At 39.5% G+C, this 23,426-nt stretch overlaps 1 protein-coding gene across 6 annotated transcripts in view; it reads left to right on the top strand.

The window, feature by feature from the left end:
* The window catches only part of PHACTR2 (phosphatase and actin regulator 2), a 249,424-nt gene extending 225,998 nt beyond the window's left edge, over positions 1–23,426 (top strand). For all 6 annotated transcript variants that reach the window (XM_023632914.2, XM_023632917.2, XM_070256254.1 and 3 more), the window contains 2 exons: positions 7,017–7,093; positions 16,730–23,426. In XM_023632914.2, the coding sequence (XP_023488682.2) occupies positions 7,017–7,093; positions 16,730–16,745 (93 nt within the window). In that variant the 3' untranslated portion in view covers positions 16,746–23,426. The remainder of the gene's footprint in view (positions 1–7,016; positions 7,094–16,729) is intronic.

Raw genomic sequence — 23,426 nt, 5'->3', positions numbered from 1 at the left:
ACTGAACACAACTATTTTGTTAGATCTGACAGATTTGAGAAGTCGGGGATTTAGTCTGAGCTCAGCTGGGTGATTCTTCTGCTCTTCGTGGGGTTGACTCAGGTCACTCAGTGTTGCTCAGCTGACAGACGGGCTGCTCTGGTAGAAGCTGCATGGTCTTATCTGACCCAGCTTTAGAAGGCACCCAGCCGCCTTTCCGCCACATTCTCTTAATTAACAGGCACGTCATAAGGTCAGCCCAGATTCAAGGAGAGAGGAAGTAGCTCTGCCCCTCGAGGGGTGAGTGGCAAAGTCATATTGCAGAAGAACATGTGGGCTGGAGGTGTTATTGCCGCCATCTTTGGAAAATTCAGGTAGCCACATCCACCATTCCCAGCTCTGTTGTTACTCAAATGCTGAACTTTGGAAAGACAGGTAGCAGGTGGCCAGGTAAATGAGTAAAAATCAAAGCAGGTGCAAAGTGGGCAGGCAGTGAGAGTCTAAATGATTAACCACCCTCATGTGGAAACTAAATTTTTCATACCCTAGAAATAGTCCTTTCTACCTCTTGTCTCTTGTTGGAAGGTAAAGCTCATCCATCTCTAGCTGTCACAGAGAGGATTTTTCTTTTTAATTTTGTGTTGAAGCAAAAATAGATTTTTGTGCTGGACTTCTCAGCAGCGGGGGAGACATCCTCGGTCAGGTTTTCTTCTGCAGGGTCACTGTTCACGAGCGCTTTGAAGGCACGTGACTTTTGCATCTCCCCTGCAGATGGACCTTGAGCCCCAGAGCACAGCCAGAGACCCTCTCTCCTCACACATTAGGCTCCTTTTCTCTCTCTGACATTGTCGCTCCCATTTCTCCTGAGACTTTTGAAGGTGTAAAGGACAGCATTTTTAGAACTGGATTTGTACTGTAGTTTCTTTTTACCTCGGGGAAAAAAAGAATAATTTCCTTTAGAGAGAAAAAAAATGTGGCATACCTTTTAAAGATAGGAAATAGAAAAAAATGCAATAATTTAAAATGCAGTTTATGTATAGTGCATTATATATACACAAGTGACTTGTGTTCATTGGCAACAATCAGAATATTCAAAAATACAAAAAGAAGGGGGCCAGCCCTGTGGCCGAGTGGTTAAGTTCCTACGCTCTGCTTCGGCGGCCGAGGGTTTCACCAGTTCAGATCCTGGGCGTGGACCTAGCACCACTCATCAGGCCACGCTGAGGTGGCATCCCACATAGCAGAGCCAGAAGGACCTACAACTAGAATATACAACTATGTACTGGGTGGCTTTGGGGAGAAGAAGAAGAAGAAAGAAAAAAAGAAACAATAGTTATAATACACATCAATGCATGATATTTTTAAGAATTTCTGAAAATAGTGTTTTTTATCTAACACTGAAAAAAATAAAGTTATTCGTTTCTTCTAGATGTTAAAAGATGAGTATAATGAAATGTTACTATTGCCCAGAGATACTAAAACTATCAATGGTCTTAGTGTATATTTTATTTTAGAATGAAAATAACACATGCTGATCATCATTTTATACCAAGCATTTCTGAATTCCTGTTGCTTTTTCCCCTAAAGTAAAACATAATATATAATGACCAGATTAAAAATAATGTCTTTTATTTAATAAATTAATTGGTATAAAAATCTGTAATTTAACTGTGTTAAAAGAAAAGTTAACTTTTGAACTGTGTATCCCATTTAAAGAAAAAAAAACTGTTGAAAGTAAATATTTCTACCTCTGCTCTCAAAATAAACACTGAACCTCTTTCCAGCCTAAAGGAGCCATCCCTTCTCTCTCTTTTCTTAGTACAATTTTATTAGCCTCACTAAGATACCACTTTGCATTTTAAAAAATCTTTGAACTTCAAGTAAAGAAAAGAGATCAGTAGCCAATCAGTCAATAACCAGTCAATGCCCATTCTGCGAAAACACTGTGCTGGGTGCAGTGGGGAATCTCATAAATCTGGTAGTCTTGTTAAACTGCCCAAATTGGGAAAGAGAAGTGGTGGGAGAAATGCCCTATTAATTGTGAACTTGATTGAGCTTAATTCGCCTGTAAAATAAAAATTTCAATTTTAGACTGTGTGTGCTTGAGTAGAGCACTACAAACAGAAAGGCATACAGTAAGCTCTAGATAGCTTATATCTATATCTGTGCTGAAGTAGATCAATGAGCCCTAAGATGAGCGGTAGAGAGAGAAGGCCCTGAAGGTGGCCTGCAGACCAAGGCTCAGGTGGCTGTTGCTGTCTCCCTGGGGTAGACTGCGGAAGCTCCGTGGTAGAGAAGGGAGGGCAGGCTTTGAAGAGGTGGGCACATAACGGTTTTGATTCCTGACTTGGCCACTTGGTAGATGTTTGACGTTGGCCAAGTCATTTAACTTAGGTTTCTTCGCTAGTATAGTAGAGCCAGTTATATCTGTCTTGAGAATTAGGTAGAATATTTATAGAGTTCCAGCTCATCAATAAATAGTAGCTCTTGGCAGTGGTACATTCATGGTCAGGCTTGATAATCCAAGATTTGTCCCCGCTGGTGACATTTTCACCATTCATTGAAGCCTCAGTTTACAATCTAGTTTAAAATTGTCCAGTGAAAGAGAATCCAGAATTTTTCAGAAGATGCATGGATTTGTCCGACAAGTTAATCAGTAATCATTTATTAAAACCTTTACAATAGGGGCTGGCCCCGTGGCCGAGTGGTTAAGTTTGCGCGCTCCGCTGCAGTGGCCCAGGGTTCGGATCCTGGGCGTGGAGATGGCACCGCTCATCAGGCCACATTGAGGCGGCATCTCATATGCCACAACTAGAAGGACCTGCAACTGAGACATACAACTATGTAACAGGGGGGATTTGGGGAGATAAAGCAGAAAAAAAAAAAAAGCTTTACAATATATTAAGTATTGTCCTAGACCGCGGACACAAAGATGAATTGAACATGGTATCCCCCCAGGAATGCTCTGTCTAGAAAGGTCCTGGGAAAGGCTGAAATTTTAATTCTGTACACAGATATCCTTTGCTCCGTCGATGGTTGCCCGGGCAGCAGAGGAGAGCACACTTACCTACCCATGGCATTGAGCTGATGACTAGTCAAGAAATCCCCTCTATGTTCCATGTCAGATTTTTATGAAAGAAATAAGCAAAAGACATCAAAATAATGGGAGTTCTAATTAATCTTGGCCTCATGTTATTTGAGAAGGCAACAGGGTCTGTGTTCAGCAAATCACCTGTTGCTTCTGGCCAAGCTGACCCGTGAACTGACTGGGAGTGATTAAGCAGACTTTCCATCGCTAGTTATCGTTAGTCAATTTTAAACTTAGTTTCAGTCATTTTTGGTCTTTATGACCAAAATGCATAACGACGTTTTGGTCAGTGATGGACTGCATATACGATGGTGGTCCCATTAGATTACTGCCATATAGCCTAGGTGTCTAGTAGGCTCTGCCATCTAGATTTGTGTAAATACACCGTATGATGTTTGCACAATGACAAAATCACCTAACAACACATTTCTCAGAACATATCCCTGTGATTAAGCGATGCACGACTGTGTTACGTACTTGGTCTCAGTGGAATCTCCTGGGGGCTTGTTTTGTTTCAATCTTAGAAATGCCTAGTTTCAGCTCAGTGATTTCCCATTGTTGATCCCACTCAGCACCTTTCGGGCTCCAAATCCCCCTACATCAGCCTACCTCTTTCTATCCCATATCTCTCAGCAAAATCAGACCCATTTACACTTAATGTGAAGAGTTATTAGGCCTAAACTCTGGTCTCATTTGCATAGAGGGGAGTTAAGATTATTGTACATGTCTTTCCCTACCATAAAGAGTCTTTAATTACTTTTTTCCCTCTCGTAACCCTCTCAGGAAACCTTCTGTCTAAATAGTAAGAGGAAGTAACTCTTGGAATAAAACTGTGGTCAATCCTCAGTGAGTTTTTTAAATGAGTATTCCATTTCTTTAATTGCCTGTAGTCACATCCTACTGATATATATTTCAAACCACCAGTCCCTGTAATTTCACATCACGTTCATTGCCTATAACTGACTCATCATTTCTAGTTACAAACTAGTACACACAACATGGAGATCTGAGGCAGTTATCTAGATGACTTTGGCCCCGCAGCTCATTTTATTGGAAAGCGTGTGGGACTTGAAATAAGAAGGCCTACATCTGAGCCCCGTCTTTGTACCTTAATGCCCATTTGATATCCAGCAAGTCGCTCAACCTCTCTTGGCCTCCATTTTATCATCTGTAAGAGGAAAGTCTTGGAATAGCATTTGGGTTATCAACTACTTTGTAACAACCCCCCCCAAAACTTAGTGACTTAAAACAACCATCTTATTCTGCTCACCGCTTCCAACACGGCTTCTTCACTAACACATCTGCCTTATTGCTCCTTGGCGTCTCTATCCCTCTGTCTTGGCATCTCATCCTCCAGGACCTCTCCTTGTACCTTGGGTTGCTAACAGTGTGGTTTCCTAAGAGTAGTCATGTTTTTTACATGGCAGCTGACTTACAGGAAGAAGGACACAAAAGATGCCAGGCCAGTTAAGGGCTACATCCTGGACTGGCTCAGCCTCGCATCTGCTGGGTTCTGTTCAAAGCAGTTACAGGACTCACCCAGATTCAAGGCTGGAGAGACACTCCACCTCTTGATGAGGGAATGGCAAAGTCACATTGCAGATGCACATGTGGGATGTGCCTGTAAATACTGAACTGGCTCTTTCAGAGAAAATGTATGCATATAGTCATAAGTGAATTGTAAATGTTACTAATATAAAGGGTGTGTAGTACACAATTTACATTTAAAAATAAACTGTGTGGTACTCTTTTTTTGTCCGTTTCATATCCCAGTTGATTCTCAAAGAATGCTTTGATTTTTGCCAGACTCTTAGATTGGTAGCCAAGCTACTATTGAGAATAAGGACCTTGCCTTGTTAGTCTCTGAGTCTCCTTCAGTGACATTATCTTCTTGCACATAGTAGACTGTCTATAAATAACAATGAAAGAATTGTTACAATCACAAACTAAAATTTAATTCATTTTTCGAAAGCCTCACAATGATGTTTCATTGAATACTTACAGTGTATGAAGCACTTTTAAATATGTTCTTAATTGATTCTCATAATATTGTGAGGAATTCTCATCCCCATTTTCCAGATGGGAAAACAGGTTTTGGAGCAAAGTAACTTGCTGAGGGTCACCCTGCCATAGAAGGCATAGGTGAGACTAGAATGCATGAGTTCTGACTCTGGTGTACTACTTTCCACTTCCTCTGCTGCAACCTTAGCTTTAGAGGAGAGATTTAAAATGAACGTGGAGACGGGATTCTCTGCCACTATCCGTATTAAAATATCTCCTTTCAAGGAAGACTTTCTTGATAGATGTTCATTGGCGATTAGTATAGAGCACCTTCACTATTTCAATTCCCAGTTCTGGGTATCACTTTTTACAGTGAGTAAAACAAAGTGTCCTCGTTGGTCTCACTTGTGAGACGAGCTGTGTAGTCTTCTCACAGGGGACTTGCGCCCACAGTCTCTCTCTGCTTGCTTCATCTCTTCCAAAAATCAGTAGCAAGAATCATTGCCACAGATCCCAGCCACAATTCCCAGTTCTCCACGTAGAAACTACAGGGGCTGAGGAGTGTGTTTGACAAGAGAGACCATCTGTGACAACAAGAGTTAAATACAACATTGTAAGAGGTGGAGGGGGAAATGCTTGTATATTGCAGAGTAACAGCAAGTGATGGAAGAAAACCAGGGAGGCCTCAGGGTTTTCTTCTTTCTCTTTTCTAAAATTCGTCATTTTCCAACCACTAAGTAGATTTTCTTATCTCTTGGTGAAGTTATTCTCTGTTTTTTGTAATGTCATTCTGTGCTCAGCTGAAGCATTCGTTTTTCACAGAGGTTATGGGGATGTTTTCATTAGTATTTTTTTTATTTATGTGAGGAAAATGTTCTTTGTAGACAAGTTAGGAAATAAAGATAAGCACAAAGTTGAAACCAAAAACCATCCGTGTTGCAGCCACTATTGTTAATAGACAACTTGTGTTAACATTTTGATGAGTATCTCAGCTTTTCAACCTGAATGACATAAGTGTCTCTTTGAACCCCAACATTTACATGGCATGGATTAAGTGTTCTTGAAATAGTAATAGTAATAGCATTCTACTTGATCTTTTCTTTGAGTGGCTTTAAGTGTTGTGCTTCAATTTTTAATTCTATTTCTCTAAACTTTCAATATTAAAGAATAAATAGCAACTGCCTTCTCAGGCACTCTATGGCAGCTAGTCAAAGCCGTGTTGTTGTACGTGGGTGACCTGTGGTCATGACCCTGTGGTCATCTAGGGTGGAGGATATTGTGTGTGACTCATAGATCAGGTCCCAGGAGGAGTTTAGCAAAGCCCCCTCCTTCTCCACCTTGTCAAAGACACTTGAAGGAAATCTATCCTGGTTTCAGGTTGGCTGGAGTACGATACTACATTTATCATACCTTTCATTGTTAGTGCCATCAATTCCATTCCGACTCCTAGTGACCCTGTGGACAGCAGAGGGAACCCTGCCTGGTCTTTCTGCTCCATCCTCTCCTCTTCCAGCGCTCTATCAGACAATGCCCCGCTGCTCTTCATAGGGTTTTCATAGCCACTTTTTTCAGAAGTGGGTGGCCAGGTCCTTCTTCCTAGCCTGCCTTAGTCTGGGAACTTCGGTGAAACCTGTCCACCTTGGTGACCCTGCTGGTATCTGACATCCTGGTGGTACAGCTTTCAGCATCACAGCAACACACAGCTGCCACAGTATGACAGTCGACAGATGGGTGGTGTGGTTTCCTGACCGGGAAATGAACCCGGGAAGTAGGGGTGAGAGCAATGATCTTAACCACTAGACCACCCAATCATATCTTTATCATAGAAATTAGGAATCCTTTTCTCCAAGACGTTTCTTAACAGAATTTCTGCTTCATTGGTGCTGTATATGCTGAGGAAATATGTGGCCTGAGTAACAATTCTGTTGATCTGTGTTTTCTTATTTAGGCAGCGATAAGGAAAGAACTAAATGAATTTAAAAGCACAGAAATGGAAGTTCATGAAGAGAGTCGACAGTTTACAAGGTAGGTAGACAAAATGCAGTTAAAAATGATTAAGATGATAAATTTTAAGTTACATATATTTTACCACAATTAACATTTTTTTAAAATATAGTTTAACATGACACCATCTAATGAACATTTCTAAAATTGAGCCTTTTTTTCTTTCAAAGAAGTCTGAATCATTGTTAAGGGCTACATTTTGGTTTCTTTCTTAGTTTTATTTTCTGGGCCAGAAATAAGCACCATTTATTCTGCTCTTGAAGAGACTCAGTTGATGTTTTACATCCAGAACAGTTGCCGGTGAGAGCCAGTGTGGGCACATATGTGTCTGCTTGGAGCTCTCAGTAGACGTAACTTAGCACAGGAACTCAATTTTCGGAAGACATGACTTAGAATAGAATCCAGTTTTTACTGGTGCTGCAGAAGATTGCTACAATCCTGCCGTTTTGCTCCCAGCGCCCTTCAGTTTCACAGGCTGCTAACACTGGAAGGGACCTGAGTGATCACGTGTTCTGACCCCCAACTTCACAGGTGTTCGTTCACTTCTCTCTCATGGGTTTATGTGCTTTGCTTTATATAACAGGGATACTCCTAAAAATGTTCATGCCAATCAAATCTTGAAAAATGGAATTGTTAAAAAACATACCAGGGGGCTGGCCCCGTGGCCTAGGGGTTAAGTTTGGTGCCCTCCACTTGGGTAGCCTGGATTCATGGGTTCAGACCCCAGGCACAGACCTACACCACTCATCAGCCATGCTGTGGCGGCAACCCACATATAAAAAATGGAGGAAGATTGGCACAGATGTTAGCTCAGGGCTAGTCTTCCCCAGCAAAAAAAAGCATATGAGGACATATGATTAGATGATGACCACAGTAGGTCTTTCTAGAAAATAAATGCTGATACTTTAGGCTAGATACAGCCTCTGTAGGGCAGCCATACATCATGATGCTACTGTTTCTGCAGTGGTTCCTATTGGTGGTAGTCTTCCATGTTGGGGAGCAGGTCATATGATATAGGAAGCAGTGGTATAGCCTCATAATTTAATAGCAAACCCTGTCCCTGAAGTTCATGGGGACCTGATTTGCTCCAAAGCTGTTGCTCCTATCATAATGTCTGGTATGCAGAAGAAGGTCCCCCTTTCTCCTGAGGATAACTCTTCTTTCTTTGTTTCGTTTCTTTGTTTTCATCATGTTTATTTGTAAATGCATGTAGGGCTTTCAGACATCCTGAAGGCACAGGGTTTTCCTGTATTTGAAGGCTTTATCCTATTCTAATCTACTCTTGGACCCATCACATGCCCACCTCGAGCCAGACCTATTTGTCTCCTCCTTTTCTCCCTTCCACTTCTGGGGTCAGGAAAACTTCATGTGAATATCTGACACCTGAGGTCATACTTCTCTAGTAAAGTTGATCATAATAAGGTGGCTGGATATTTATGGTGACGTCGAGCTGGCTGGGACCTCCAGGCAACTGGAAGGTGGCGTGTGTTTGTGTCGTTGCATCCTGACCCCTGAGAGGTGTGAGTGCACTCAGCCCAGTCTTTATCATCCACATAGCTTTAGTTCTGCATAGTTTTCTAGACATTGTGGTTAGGTGATAACCCCTTTTGCATTTGATAACATTATATGAAGAATAAACTAAAATAGAACATAATCAAATTTTAAAAATGTGTTTTTATGGGAGTCCTCATTTTATGAAAAGTAAATATTTATCCTGAAAGGGGTTCTCTTCTGTTGTACGCTGTGAACAAGGAAGGAAGCAGCAGGATGCAGGGAGAAGTAATGTGATCTGTTTTTTATGTATCTATTTGTTATGTATACAGATCAAAGATTCTGATTAAACACTCAAACAGTACCAAAATCTATTGAGTAAAAATGAAAATGCCCTTCACTCCTTCCCCAACCTCATTCCCATTCTCACAGGCGACCACTGGTGAAAGTTTGGTGTAGATCCTTTGAGAGACGCTTCTGTGCATTTGTGAACCTGTGTATATATGTGTATGATATACATGTAGGTACTCACATGCCTTTATGTACACCCTCTCAGTCACACACAAAACCGCATCTGGAAAATCTTCCCATATTAGTATATATCTCATTTATTTGAATGAGTCTCTGGCGTTTCCTAGGTAATACACCATAAGTTATTGAACGGTTATTCTATTGATGGATGTTTATGGAATTTTCAGTTTTTCATTATTAAAACAGTGCTGCCGTGACTTTCTTTATAAATATATCTTTGTGCACACACACCAGTATTCCTGTAGTAGTCCCATAAGTGGATTTGCTAGTAACTGGATATATATTTTTTCATTCTGAAAGACTATCCTGTGACCTACAGTTTATGAGCGTGCCTGGTCTACTCACCCTTCTCAGCGTTTGGTGGGGCTGGGGGCATGGTGGTGGTGGTGGTGAGGGGTCTATGTTCTAAAGAATGAACAAGAATCTCCTATTTCATTTATTTCTGTAAGGTTCCGCATCTTTACCTATCTTTATTGACCATTTATTTTTTATTCTTTGATTTGTTTTGACCAATTTTCTTTTGGTTGTTTGTCTTTTTCATATGAATTAGCAAAAACTCATTAGATATTGTGACTGTTGGCCCTTTGTTACATGTGTCACCATACTTTCCCTCAATCTGTTGTTAACCTTTTTGTAGTCTTTTGTTTAAATTTTTGCATATTCTAATTTGTGTGTATTGTTACTTTTTACTTCATTGTTTTGTGTCTTAGGGAGGAAAGCCAAGATTATAAAACTATTATCTTTAATTTTTATATATGCTTTTTTTTTACACTTAGATCTTTCATCCATTGGGCATTTATTTGTGTGTGTGATTGAAGAGAGTAAACAAACTTTACTTTGTTCTAAATCAATAGTCAGTTGTCCCAATGTCATTTATTTCCCTTTCATGTGAAATTCTTCTTTTAAGATACACATGGGTCACTTTCTGGATTCTTTATTCTGCTCTAATGAGCTGTTCTCTCCCGTTACACTGTTTAATTAGAACAGATTTGTAGAATGTTTTCTTATCTGATAGAAATTTTTTCAACTTCAGAATTCTGTTGGCTATTTTGCTGTATTTACCTATCTGCATAAATTTAGAGTATGCTTGTTGTAATCCATAAAATAGTCTATTCTTATCTTCATTGTTTAAGTAAATATCAATAGATGCAAATAGGGATCAGCTGCATTTCAAGAGAAAATCATAGGCTTTTTTTTTTTTTGGTAACAGCTGATATCAAGGATAAGCTTTAAAAGTTTTCTGAAAAATATTGACTAACACTCTTTAAAATGTCTTTCCAGATAAGGAAAAATGAAATATTCATATCAGTCAGATAAATCTCCCTTGCTTAGGTATTCTTTAAAACTTAGTGGGAAAGCAGATGTCTGCTGCTCTTTTTCCATTAATTTGTATGACATCATTAGAGTTGATCCCAGGAGAGAAATATTTTGGCTCTGAGACTTATAAAAATCATGCTTATGATTTTCAGATTGTTTTCAATGTTTCTTTTAAGAGGAAAAAGGCTTGGTAAACACTGCTGAGGCTAAGCAAATTAACACAATAATACCGTAAGGTTGCAAATTTAGAAAATTGCTCGTGTAGAAGATAGCAGTGCCCTTGGCACCAGCCACCCTGGAGAAAATCAACACGCTGTGAATCGTTATGCAGCCTAGACATACAGCAGCTCACTTATCAGCTCTGCTTCTTAGCGCCAGACATTATCTCCTTATGTCAGGTAAGCCTTCCCTTCGACACCTAGATCTGTTAACTCCCTAAGGATTTGGGCTGGTTAGCAATAGGGTTGAGACAGCCCTGCTCCCTCTGCCCAGGCACCTTTTTATCCAGAGATCATCTCTCACACAGTGATGCATCAGGCAACACTGGAAAGATCCATTCCCATATATAGCTTCCTTTGCTTCTGTATCTGCAGAGAGCCACAAAAAGCTGACAACATTGGTTGCCTCTGGGGGGTGGGGAATTGGGGGGCTAGGGGCAGGCATTGTGGGGAGCTTTTCACTACTCACTCTTTTGAATCTTTTGAATTTTTGAAACATGAGAATTTATTGCCTGGTCAAAAACACACATTTAAAAGAAAAAAGCAAAGGATTCATCCCCCAAGTCCTCTTTCTATAAATGAAAAGTCCATCCTGATGGCTTTTCTTGAATCATGTGCTGGCACTAATATTAATGGTGACGCTTTGCTGTGGGTGTACCGAGAAGATGCCTCTGAGCCCTCCATCACGGGATGCATTGTGGCGTGTTTGGTCTGTAGTCGTGGAGAACTGTGGTCGTCCACCCTCTCGTCTACTTCCCCCAGTTTCTCCAGTATTTTCCAGATAGCCCTCTGGAATTGGAATACTTTCCTGGGCCATGTGACAAGGGTGAGGCCAAAGCGTCCCACGGGGAATTCATCCTGTGGCCTGAGAGGGACCGAGTTCTAACCTCAGTTCCTTTAGACACTTGCTGCTTGTCTGGCCACATGCTGCCTTCTCTCCTCCCAGCAGCTACGCACCCAGCCCACTCTTTAAAGGCCAAAAGGCCATTTGAATGGCAGTGTATTATTCAACAGGATCATTGCTTTTGGAAAGAGATCACCATGGCCAAGAAAAGCCACTTTCCTTTCCATAGTAAATGGAATTTCTACAAAATAATCCTCTTAATTATAGAGACAAATTGTGTGAAGGGTCAAATTTTACTTAAAAAGTAAACTTTAAAATGGTTACAGCTGAGTGGTAAAATTATGGGTAATTGTAATCTTCTTCTGTTTTCCAAAAAATTTTTTGTGTCAGTACATATCAGATTTATAATCCAGAGAGAATATTACTTTAAAACAATAAGCTTTGAATTTTGTAAGTAGGAACCCTTTTTAGCATGCGTAAAGTAGTGCTTTCATATTTTATTAGCTTATAAATTATTGGCTTATTATGTTAAACAAAGAATGATTGAATTGACACTCAAAATGGGCCTCAAGAGATCATTGGCATGATGTTAAGTGGAAAAAGCAGGATACTGACTAAAGCTATCTTTAGCAGTGGTGTGTTTTATTTAAAATTCATATGCATAGAAAAAAAGATTAGGAAATGACATCAAAAACTCGTAATGCTTTGTTATAGAGTGTGGCTATAGTTTTTTTTTTCCTCTACTTTTCAATTTTCTTAATGTGGTTGTGTTGAAAAACTGTGTGTGTGTGTATTTAAAGCAATTATCTCATTCTCTACCGTCTTGAGGTATTACTCTCCTCTGTGGATTTCCAGATAAAGTAAATCACTGTTTCAGGATTTCTGTATATATCAAATAGGGAAGTATAGGAAATAATATTTCACATTTGTGCATCATTTTATGTTTTATCTCATCTGAACGAATTTACAGGAAAGTGAGTAAATTTTTATATGTTAATTTGTAGAGGAACCATCTTTATGGAAAAGAATGATCTTTACCTGAATTCCATGACTTAAAAATAGCTTTTTCCCCTATGCACTCCCTCTCAACAGTATGAAAATAAGAAAAAAGTTATTGCAGTTTTAACAAGAAGAAGAAAATATAGACAACTTCAAATTTGAGTCTCAGCGAAGTTCTGAGAAAAGGGTGGACAGAAAGCTTGAGTATCCTTAGGGTGCAGTAAATCTATTTATTGCTCCATCAGCTCGAAGCCTAAAGCCAAACTGTCATTCTGTCAGATAGTCAGGCTTCTCAGGGGATGAAGCTGAACCTCTTACAGTTCAAAATGAATGCAAACTGCTGAGCACTAACGAACCTAAGAACAATTTGCATTTTCAGTAACTCTAACCATAAAATTTTAGAGCTGAATTTGAAGATGCCTAATTTAAACAGGATGTAAATGTCCTTTTCTAACTGGATAGTGCAAGAAAATATATGGGGTTTTTTTTTGCCAGATCTGGGCGGTCCATGCGAAGAGGTTGTGTATCTGACCCCGGGCTTTGTCAGCGTGTTATTACATCCACAATGTTGGTTGCTGACCTTCTTCTCTGAGCTGGCCTTTGAAGCTGTGCTGATGACCTGACCTTGCAAAGCAATGCAGTCGGTGGAAGTCACTCTCTAATGGGATCCATGAGCAAATAGTGTCTGCAGGGGAAAAAATCTTACAGTGTCCCACTAATTTTTGGAAATTAAAAGCATGACACTTTCCAGGAAGATGCTGGGCTTTAGAAGGTTCTAAATCGCTCCTGGTCCACTGACTACCCACTTTCTTGCCCAGCCCAATTCTTAAGTTACCTTCTTCATCCCACAGACATTACTAAAGGGAAGAGAAAGGCTCTCCCGTCAGGTTCCCTCACGCTTGTCCTTTGATTCCAGGATCAAACGAAGAGTAGGACATTATGGAATGTTTGGTGCGTGAAGCCCAGCAAATTTGGAGAGGCCTAAAATATTGCTAAATTAGATGAGTTTGTATTTAATTCCTAGAGAAGATGAACCTAACAAAGAGGGAGCTTTGGTAGCGCACGGTGTGAAGATCCTGCAGGTGCAGTCTATTAGTCTGTATTGTCAGGGTCCCCAGGGTCCCCCGTGTGGTGTGGATAGTTGTCATGTGTCCTACCCAGAGAGAGGCAGTGCTGCTCGTTTCAACCCCAAGAACATCACTGGACTTGCTTTGCTGGTAATTGCAAAACGTTTGTGCTGAGCCTGTTCTCATCCAGTTCCCTTTGTGGAAAAAGGCAGGTGTTTTTGAGACAACTCTAGCCATAAAAGTGTAGCTGGGGGATGTGGAACAAGACCTTTCTCTGGTCAAAACTGATCAAAACTAACTGACAGATGTAGAAATCCACCTGATCACCTTTTGCATGCCATTCTACCCAGAGGTACCCAAAAAACCCTGTGAAGGAAAGTATGAATGAAGGCATATTTTTGTCTCATAGTCTAGTGTAGGTTAGGAACACAGAGTCTGGAGCCTGGAGTCTCCCCCCAACCAGCTCTCTGCCTTAGGTCCATGACTTAGCATCCCTGTGCCTCAGTTTCCACATCTGTACAAAAGGGATACAGGAGTACCTACCTCATAAGATTGCTTTGAGTATGAAATGAGTATTAAATGCCTCTCTTTCACATTTTATAGGAAACATTTGATTTAAGAGGTTTTCAATTACTCTTTTGAAATATTTTTACAGACTTTTCATACTCTTCTTCAGATTATGGTTGATTCTTCCTAGGAAGCTTGATGGAATGTCCTATCAGATGGGTTATCATAGATTAGAATACATTTAATTGTAATTAATTTTAGGGGTCTCATGTTTGGGCTCTTCAGTTAGATAGAATTATGTATAGAAAGAATTATCAGATAGCTTTCTAAGTGCCCCTGTATATGTTCAGATGTTTGTGCATTCAACAAGTATTTATTAGCACATAGGGCAACCAGACTCTGTTCTGGACCTTGGGAATTTAGAATGTGATAGATAAGGTCCTCATTGTCACATGGTTATGTTCTAACGAGGGAGACAAACCATTAGCAAGTAAACAAATAAACGTGATCATTTCAGATGTGCCAAGTGCTATAAGGAAAGTGTACCAGGATGCAATGAGAGGGACAAGGGTGAGTACAGATAGGATGGCCAGGAAGCAGGGGTCTCTTGAGGAAGTAAAACTTATTCTGTGATTTAAATGAAAAGAGGAAGCTATCCATATGCTGTTGGGAGAGAGGAAAACATTCCACTCCCAAAGAGGGTCAGTTAATGTAGAGGGAAGAGCTAGTGCAAAGGGCCTGAGGTGAAAGAATTGTGCATGGTCAAAGGGCAGAAAGAAGGCCCAGGCGACTGGAATGGCCATATTGCCTCCATTTAACAAATGTAGAGCCTGGGAGGTCACACACCTGCCCAAGGTTATGGTCAGGGGTAGAGTTAAGAATTGAACTCAGAGTGGATACATGCTCCTGTGACACATGTCACAATATTTTGGAAAGCTTGGTATATCTTATTTTTATTTTGACTTTTGGAAAATCAAACATGCAGAAGGAGTGTAACAAGCCCCATGCATCCATCACACAGCTTCTCCAGTTATCAGCTTATGGCCAGTCTTGCTTCATCTGTTCTTATGTCTTTAATTTTCCATTTTTTAATGCTTTGATTCCACACAGCAACATTTGTCAACTAGTACCGTGTTACAGATAGTGCATTCTATGAGTATATAAAGGTGCGAAGCACAGTCTTTCCTCAGTGTCTCACGATCTAAGAGCAGAGGCCGCCTATACAAAGATTATAGCCTGTGACAAATAACTGGTGTAAACCAAATGTTATGTGAACACGGAGGAGAAGGGAATTAATGCTTCCTTGAGAGGTGGAGAAAAGGGAGTTTGGGGAACTCACAGAATGAGGTTGTAGGAAGTGGAGATGGAAAGAAGACAAGGACAAAGGAAAGAACATGAGCACAAAAGTGGAGAGCATTTTGGGACAAATGATGGGAACTTAGAGCATTTAGTAGTGATGGAGATACAGCTTGAAACATGGGTTGGCCCACATCCTGAAAGGTCTCAATCACCTCTCTAAGAAATTTAAATTTTATTTTGCAGGGAATGGAGAACAATACAATGTTAATAACAAAGAACTGGAATCATTGGATCTATATTTTATGATGATAATGCTAGTGACAGTGTGGAGTAATAGATTTGATCGCCAAATCTATGAACCTGGGACAGGGAAACTAATGAGGAGACTGGTTTTCTAGGGCAGCTGAACATTAGATTATACAAGACAGATGAAATGCCAAATTGAGTTCCGTAAATGTAGAATCACAGAAGTAGGCTGACAGGTAGATCAGATAAGGCTCAATGGAGAAGATGGTTCTTGACCTTGATCTTGAGTATGAAAACATAGGTGGAAAATAAAGGAAGGGGATTGCAGTTATTAAGGTACAGAAGGTTCAAAAGCACAGGGCTACAAAAACCCAAGGAATGTTCCAGAACTCACTGGGGGGATATGAAACTGACTACTGGCCAGTATGCTGTTAAAGTAGTGTCAGCAAAAGGTGATGAGGGCTTTGACAAATTCAAAGACAGGCAGTCGAGGCAGGGCTTGGTGACTGCTTGGGATATGGAGGGTGAAGGAGAAAATGAGCTGCAAATCTGAGGTTTCTAGACTAAAAATATTTTAAAAGGTAGACCGTTTAACAAGATAGAAAGCGCAAGAGCACGTTTACAAGAAAAGATCATTTGTATAGTTACGCACATACTTGTGTGTTGCCTGTGGAACATTTGGAAGGAAAAACCCGGCAGGCATTTGGAAATTCAGGTGTAGGAAGTAGATTTGGAGTCATGAGCGGAGGTGATGAGAGGCTGAAGCTAAGGAAATAGTGACTATTTGCTGATATTTTCCTTTTATAACTACAAACCAGGTGAAACCAAATCCTTTATGAAACATCTCCCTCTGCTCAGTTCAGGTCAGAGCATGACCTTCAAGAAGAATGACGTTTTGTGTGTTGATTGCTGTGTGTCCTGGATGCTAGCGCCAGAACCTTGTGTATAGGGGCCGTCTCTCTTTCCAACATAACATTTATGATAGTATTCTGTTACAACAGGAGTTTGTGACAGTCATTCAGTTGGAGGGTGACCAGAGCTGCTTTTAATTATGAACGTTCCCGTACCTTTTTCAGTTCACCCAATGCAGAGTGTGCTTCTGTACTATAACTCACAGCATTCCTGTTTCTTATTTCAGGTTTCATCGTCCGTAGTGAAATGCAAGACCCTTTGAAAACATAGACTGATCATCTTTGGGGGAAGCCTTGCTTCCTGAAAACCTGATATTGCACTGGGATTTGAATGTGTGTGTTTCCATTGGACTTCTGGTGAAAGAAGTGTGTGAAAAGTGCTCCTCACCTGGACAGCCCAGCTGGGGCCACGAGCAAAGGGAGGGGCGCGGCAACCCTGCCGTCCAGCACGAGTATTGCTGGTGAGGGACACCATGGTGGCACCAGTTGTTCTTCATCAGGAGTGTTCATCAAAGAGAACGAGCAGAAGACAATCGCTGGCTCCGTTACCAGAAAGCCACATTTTAGCGTGCGGGTAAAAGAGAAATGGGGAATGGAATTGCTGGGCCCTGGAAAGGGGTGGGGATTGAAAATCAGAACAAAAGAAAAATATTTCATTATGTTAATGAAGAAAAGAGAGAATTGAAGCATAAATGTATTGTTGAAGTAGGCTTTTGGTAGCTGAGAACTTATTGATGGATTTGGGAATCTAGTGACCCAGCATGGATTCCTGAAAGACCTGATCCTAGAACAATACTATGTTGGTACAGTATAGTACCATTATTTTATGTTGTGCCAGTGAATCTAATTGCCAGAAAGAAGTCTGTTTTCATGCATCTTTTTCTTAAATGCAAGAGGCTTTTACTGACTCTTAACAAGCATGCTTACCCAAATTTTGTTGCATGCTTTAAGTAGCATAGCTATAAACACTTCACGTTTTTTTTTATACTTCTACCTAATATACCAACCTTCCACAAGGATAACAGACTGGGAATAAAGTCAGATGTAAGGTGACCCTATAAATCTGTAGCAAGCTTTAGAAATAAATCTTTTGGCCTTTCCCTAGCTCGATTATCTCCAAAGTGAAAACAACCACTCTTGAGCTAAGGAAGATAATATCGACAATCACTGTACCTTTAAAACAAATCCCAATCCAAAGTTAAAGCTTAAGCAAAATGCAAGTGTTCTGCCAGCCGTTAGCTCTGAGTGGGAATGCAAAGGACTACTTATTTTTAGTGCTGCGTTAAGTTGGATTGCTGCTATTAAAAAAATAAAGCTCTTGGATCAAAAAAATACTCACCCAAAGGCTTAAAAGACCACAGGAAATTTCTGCTAAGTTGCAAGTGAGGAGACCCTCGTTTTGTATTTTAAGAGTCTGCTGATTGCGTCCGTAAATACAGCATTGACGTTCAGTGCAAAAGTCAGTGGGGTTCCGGTTATGGAAGGTTTCCTGGTGAGCCTACAGTCAGTACTGTTTACTTTGAGACCCTCTGTTGCTATCTTGCTATTTTCCATGGAGTCATGGGCACAGCGTGGCTTCTGCTCCCAAATACATATGACCCTATGTAAATACAACCTTGCATTTAATTGTTCTTTCATGATTGTTTTGTGCCCCTTTTATTAAAAACACATGAGATGTATAATAACAAGATAAGACCTAAATAGACTATTTTATTCTCAGAGCTTGGACTAAAATTTTCTGAAATGATGCTGATTTATAATATGGAAGACTAATTTTTTATTTCAACCAAAAAAGCAAGCATTTAATCTGGTGGATAAATGTGGATCCTGCCATTCATTTATATTTTAAAGAACCACTTGAAATTGGATGATTTTGCTTAAAAATAAAAAATTTTAGCCTCAATTGGCCCATTACAGAAAGCCAGGACCATTTTCTAACTAAGAAAAGTAACCAGCATTGTTTCACCTCTTGCTGCACTCAACTATGTGTATTAATAAAATAAACCTAGATTTCTGCACTGTTGTTATTTCATTAATAGGACAAGGACATGTTTTTGCTTTGAAAAAATTTTCTGGAAACCCAAATGTCTTTCTCTGGCTGAAGTTTTGTCCATTTCATAGTGTTTAAATCCAGCCATACATATTAACTTTATTCCAATTTTTTGTCGGTCACCCTTTTCCTTATTATATCTTATTATCATTTTAGAGTCTTGGGAAAAGTACCAATGAATTTAATGTTGTTTTAATTTTATATACTTGTAATCATTAAACATTGTCTTAATTTCTAATCACAGACCTCTATAAAAATGGTAAATATAAGACATTATCACCATTTTATCACTCAAGGTGCATGTCATAGAAAGTCTCTATTTGGTTGATAAAAGGAAGAATTTTTTCCCACTTGTGGTGGATGTGATGCAGTTCTTATTCGATACATTGAGATGCACCCAGTACAGAAATGAGAATCTGGTACCTCAATATAGTGTTTCCTTGGTATGAGATGTCAGATTTGTGAACTACCCACGCTTTATCTTTGTAACTGATTGACACGTTTAGAGAAAAGCTCAAAAGTCAGAGAGAAGTTAAAAAGTCAAAAAAAATTAACCACCGCTAGTTTAATATTTAAGAATTGGACCCACCAATTATTTCATTAGACTGATTCTTTAAAGAAAAAGCTGTGGAAAGAATCGAAGGATTATGAGCTAAGCCGTATTTTGCAGAATAAGGCTCTATTTTAATAGCTAATTTTAAAAGGCAGAAACGATGCCTGTTCACACCAACAGCCCATCCAGAAGTTCTTGCCTGGCCGCCCTAAAAGAATGCACAGGTGTGGACCACTCGCCAATGCTGGCCCAGTTCCAGCATTTCTGCAATCCAGCCCATCAGCTGCAATTCTATAAAGAAAATAAGTGTGTGTGTGAATTGGGTGGTTGTAACACCCCACCAAGTTTTCCCTATTTCAACATAGAGGAAGTGAGTGGGTTTTCCTGAGTCCCCAGGATGTGATTAAGGAAGAAAACAAACCCATCTCCAGGAAGGTCCCAGGCAGGAAAGAACTAGACAGACTCTAAAACCCAGACTGCCTATTTTCATCTTTCTTAAAGTAGAGATAAGGAACATTAACATTAAGGTGGTAAGAAGACGCTGTGGCTTTATCAGCATCCTCCTGGTCATTATCAGCCAGTCTGCAAAATTAGTTCTTGGGTGACCAGCGTTAATTTAAGGCAGCCCTGCCTGATAATTTCCTGTGGTTGTAAAATGTCTTGCATTTCTTATGTTTGACATAGTTTACCTTTATGTTAATTCCTTCAATTATTTAAATGAAATCTATACTATTCAGAGAACAATTTTGGGTATTTGAATAGCTATTTTAAATACAGGAAAAAGCAAACTCATCTGTCTCTGATTTATCCAGAAAAACTGACTTCCTGGTTTCATTTTGTGTCCTTTATTAGCATAGTAATTGTAGTTAACTTATCTTTCTCTCATGTTAGTAAATATATTCTGTTAGTAGAAATTTCTGAAATGTAAGTGAAAATCTATTTAAGGAAGTAGGGGAATCGCATACACCCTTCAAAAATCATCAGGTGTTGAAAACAAGAGATTCCTTAAAACCTTAAAGAAAACCTTAAAACTCATATTTGGGTTTTACACCCTGTAATTAATTCAGTGCCGCCTTGGTACTTTTTAAAAAACGCAGCAGCTTACACTTGAAAGAGGAAAAAAAATCAGCATTAACACTGCATGTCCTGTTATGTACCACATTTTAACACATAACAAACATGGTATTTATTCTTAGTAGAATCAGAAAGATGCGACTTTCAAAAGTTATACTGTATTCACATTAGAAAAAGGAAGTCTTGTCTACCACGCAGTAGTATGTCCGTATTTAAACAGAGAAAGCTTTCTTTTCCTCCTTTCTTGCTCAGAAATTTCCTCAGTTTGTTATTTCTTGTGATCGCAGCAGAACATTTCACACAGAGTCAGAAATCCTGCTCAGAGCAAGTGAGATGGAATCACTGGTACAAGATATATGTTTATGTCATTTCATCACTGTGGTGGCTTAGGCATTCCTGAATTCCAGTCACGTTATTAAGTCTAACCTGACTAGGAAAAGTATATACTTTGAGATGAGAATCAATTTCTTCACGTCATTAGAATATGTTGTGAGCACCAAGGAACCACTAAGATGCAATTTATTTACAAAGTTGTCCCTTGGCCTGTTGAAATAGCTTCACTATTCCACTGTTACACTATTGAGTATTTGCTCTTTACTTATTGGTAGGATATATTACATCGTTTTACTTAGCAAAGCAGAATGAACTTCTAGAACTGGATTATGTCCTAGAGGGGAATGCAATGGCAAAAGTAATCATCAAATAGGACCATCTTTCTGAGAGAAAGCAGATCTCCAGATAGTTCAAACCCAAGTTCCCAAGAGGTGCCTGAGGCTCTATTATAATTTGGCAGTGACCCACGGGCAGTGGCGACAAGGGTTGAATACTCCCAAACCATTCTCTCTTTTTTTTTTTGTAATCATTAAGCTTAAGCTATGTATGGAAATGGGAACTACCATTAGCATTTCTAGAAAACAACAGAAACATAGTCCACTTATGCTTTTTCAAAGACAGGGTCATCCCACATTAAGAAATGCCATTGTAAATGCAGTAAGATTTCTGGCAAAAAAAAAACCCAAAAGAATTCTGTGGCAGCTCTTCCCACCAAAAGCCAACCCTGTAGGCACAGATCATTTTAGCCGTGCTAGGATTTGCTGCACAAAAATGTCATTTAGCTTGTCGCATTGCTAGCACAGCAACATGTATGAGCAAAGCACCGTTGATCAGTGTTTCTCAGTGGGGATGCTGTTGGCATTGGGAGCTGTGCGTTCTTTGTTGTACAGAAATGTCCGACACGTTGCAAGGTGTTTAATATCCTAGGTCCCTGCTGACTATACGCCAAGAGCGTGCCAAGGCTTTGTAAAAACCAAAAGTAAAAAATTCTCCCCTGTGATCAAATGCTCTCCGAGGAGGATAGGACCACCTCCCCACCTCCCTTGCCTACCAATGTCTACTGCAATTTGAGGACACACCGGAAAAAGTTTCTATCTCTAAACATCGGCTCGACTGCCTTGTCTTTCTTTGGGCCCTGAATTGTTTCCTCCCGCTTCACTTTTCAAGACTTCTGTTTTGATGCAGCTTTAATTTGCCGGTGCTTCAGGGAGCAGGTTGCTGGGCAGCCTTGGCCGTTCTGGTGGGCACCATCACTTGGTTAGTCCCTGTAAGTACTTAAAGGAGAGATTTCACATGAGGCAGACTTTTCTCTTTTTTTAAGCCTCACAATTATACTTCGGAAGTACACTGTTGGTCATAATCCTTGTCAGTCTTATGAGGATTGTTGCATGGCTTAACCACAAGCACAGCGACTAACAACCCACATAAAAAAACCTGTGGTCTGTGAAAATCACCCTTAGACCTCACCGGGTAAACTGCATCCCATGAGTTCCAGAACAGTTGCCTGTTTATCCTATGAAGGAAACATTTAATCCACAAGCAAATACTTAAATTCTCCCTGTAGAAATATAGTCATGTGGTTCATCTGCCCTGAGATTTGTGAAAACTGAATTATAAAGGAAATGTGGATTAACTGGATTGCGTGCATATTGTTCATTCTTGAATGAAGGTCATACACAAAGCAAGATGAGTTTTACCTAGGTGAAACATTATTAAACTATAGTAACAATACATAAACGTACTTACTCTCTTTGTTGCTCTTTGTCAAGAAAACTGAATGGTAAATATGTCTTGAAATGATTTGGAAGAATTGTGGCTAATAGAATGGAATTAATTTAGCCACTGTAGTTTTTTAAAATATTAAAATTTCTAAATATCTTTTTTGAGACAGAGCAATTCAAAGTTGAAAAGGTGATTATATTGTGAACTTTTAGATGGTGCTTAAGAATTCTTATCTTGTTAAATACCGGTATATATTTTTTAAGAATAAATTGAAGGGAGTAAATGAAGCAGAATGCCACTCCACCCTCAGGTCAATTTTATGGTATATTAAAATGCCAATAGTATTTGTGCCACTTGCGAGTTTTGGGGGCTTTTCCCTTACTGCATGCTTTTCTTATAGTTTGACTGTATCGTTACATTGCTTAGAGAGCTTCCACAAGGAGAAGTCGCTGTTGCAATGCTAACTAGTGTTTGAAGACTATCTGAATGAATCTAGGATCAAACCACTTTCATTACTTAAAATGTAGGCACTAATTTTTATTTTTATTTTTTTAAATATTCTATGGCTTAGAAATGTGCCAATGTGCTCAAAATATTCTGTACCGATTTCACCAGACTGAGTACCTACCAAAAACTCAAACTAGTCATTATTTTTTTCTGTGTAAGAGTGATTCTTAAATAAAGAACCATAGGCGTTCTTTCGTTATTTCAATCTTTGGTGAAAGTGATAAGAATGGTAAGCTGTGATCATTATCAGACTGAATGATTTCTGATTTCCAGTGAGTGATCTAATTCTCCGTGTTACACAGGTATAATATCTGTGAGTGTGAATAACTGGAACTGTACTCTGATTGACATGACAGTTTCTCTCTTTGTTGTTCTTGGCCTGTACTGTGTTATAGTGTGTGGGTATAAATATCTACAAGTATACACACCTATGTACATGTATTCCACTATTGTAACCTGAAAGAAAGACTATGTATTATCTTTTTTTATTCCGTACTGGTGTTTGTGTTATTTAAAAAGCAAAATTATGCTCTATTTAGTTGTATAATATTATCGGATACTTTACCGTGCACAATTCCAAGTGCCTTAGAACATTGTTTAGCTTTCTTAAATATATATAAATGCATATATGTATAAAATTGGGAAAAGTTACCTCAATAAAATCATTGGGAAATTCCCAGCTTTA

Source organism: Equus caballus, chromosome 31 (assembly GCF_041296265.1).
Source record: "Equus caballus isolate H_3958 breed thoroughbred chromosome 31, TB-T2T, whole genome shotgun sequence".
Classification (NCBI taxonomy): Eukaryota; Metazoa; Chordata; class Mammalia; order Perissodactyla; family Equidae; genus Equus; species Equus caballus.
Note: the sequence above shows the minus strand (reverse complement) of the source record. Positions and strands in the feature narration are given on the sequence as shown.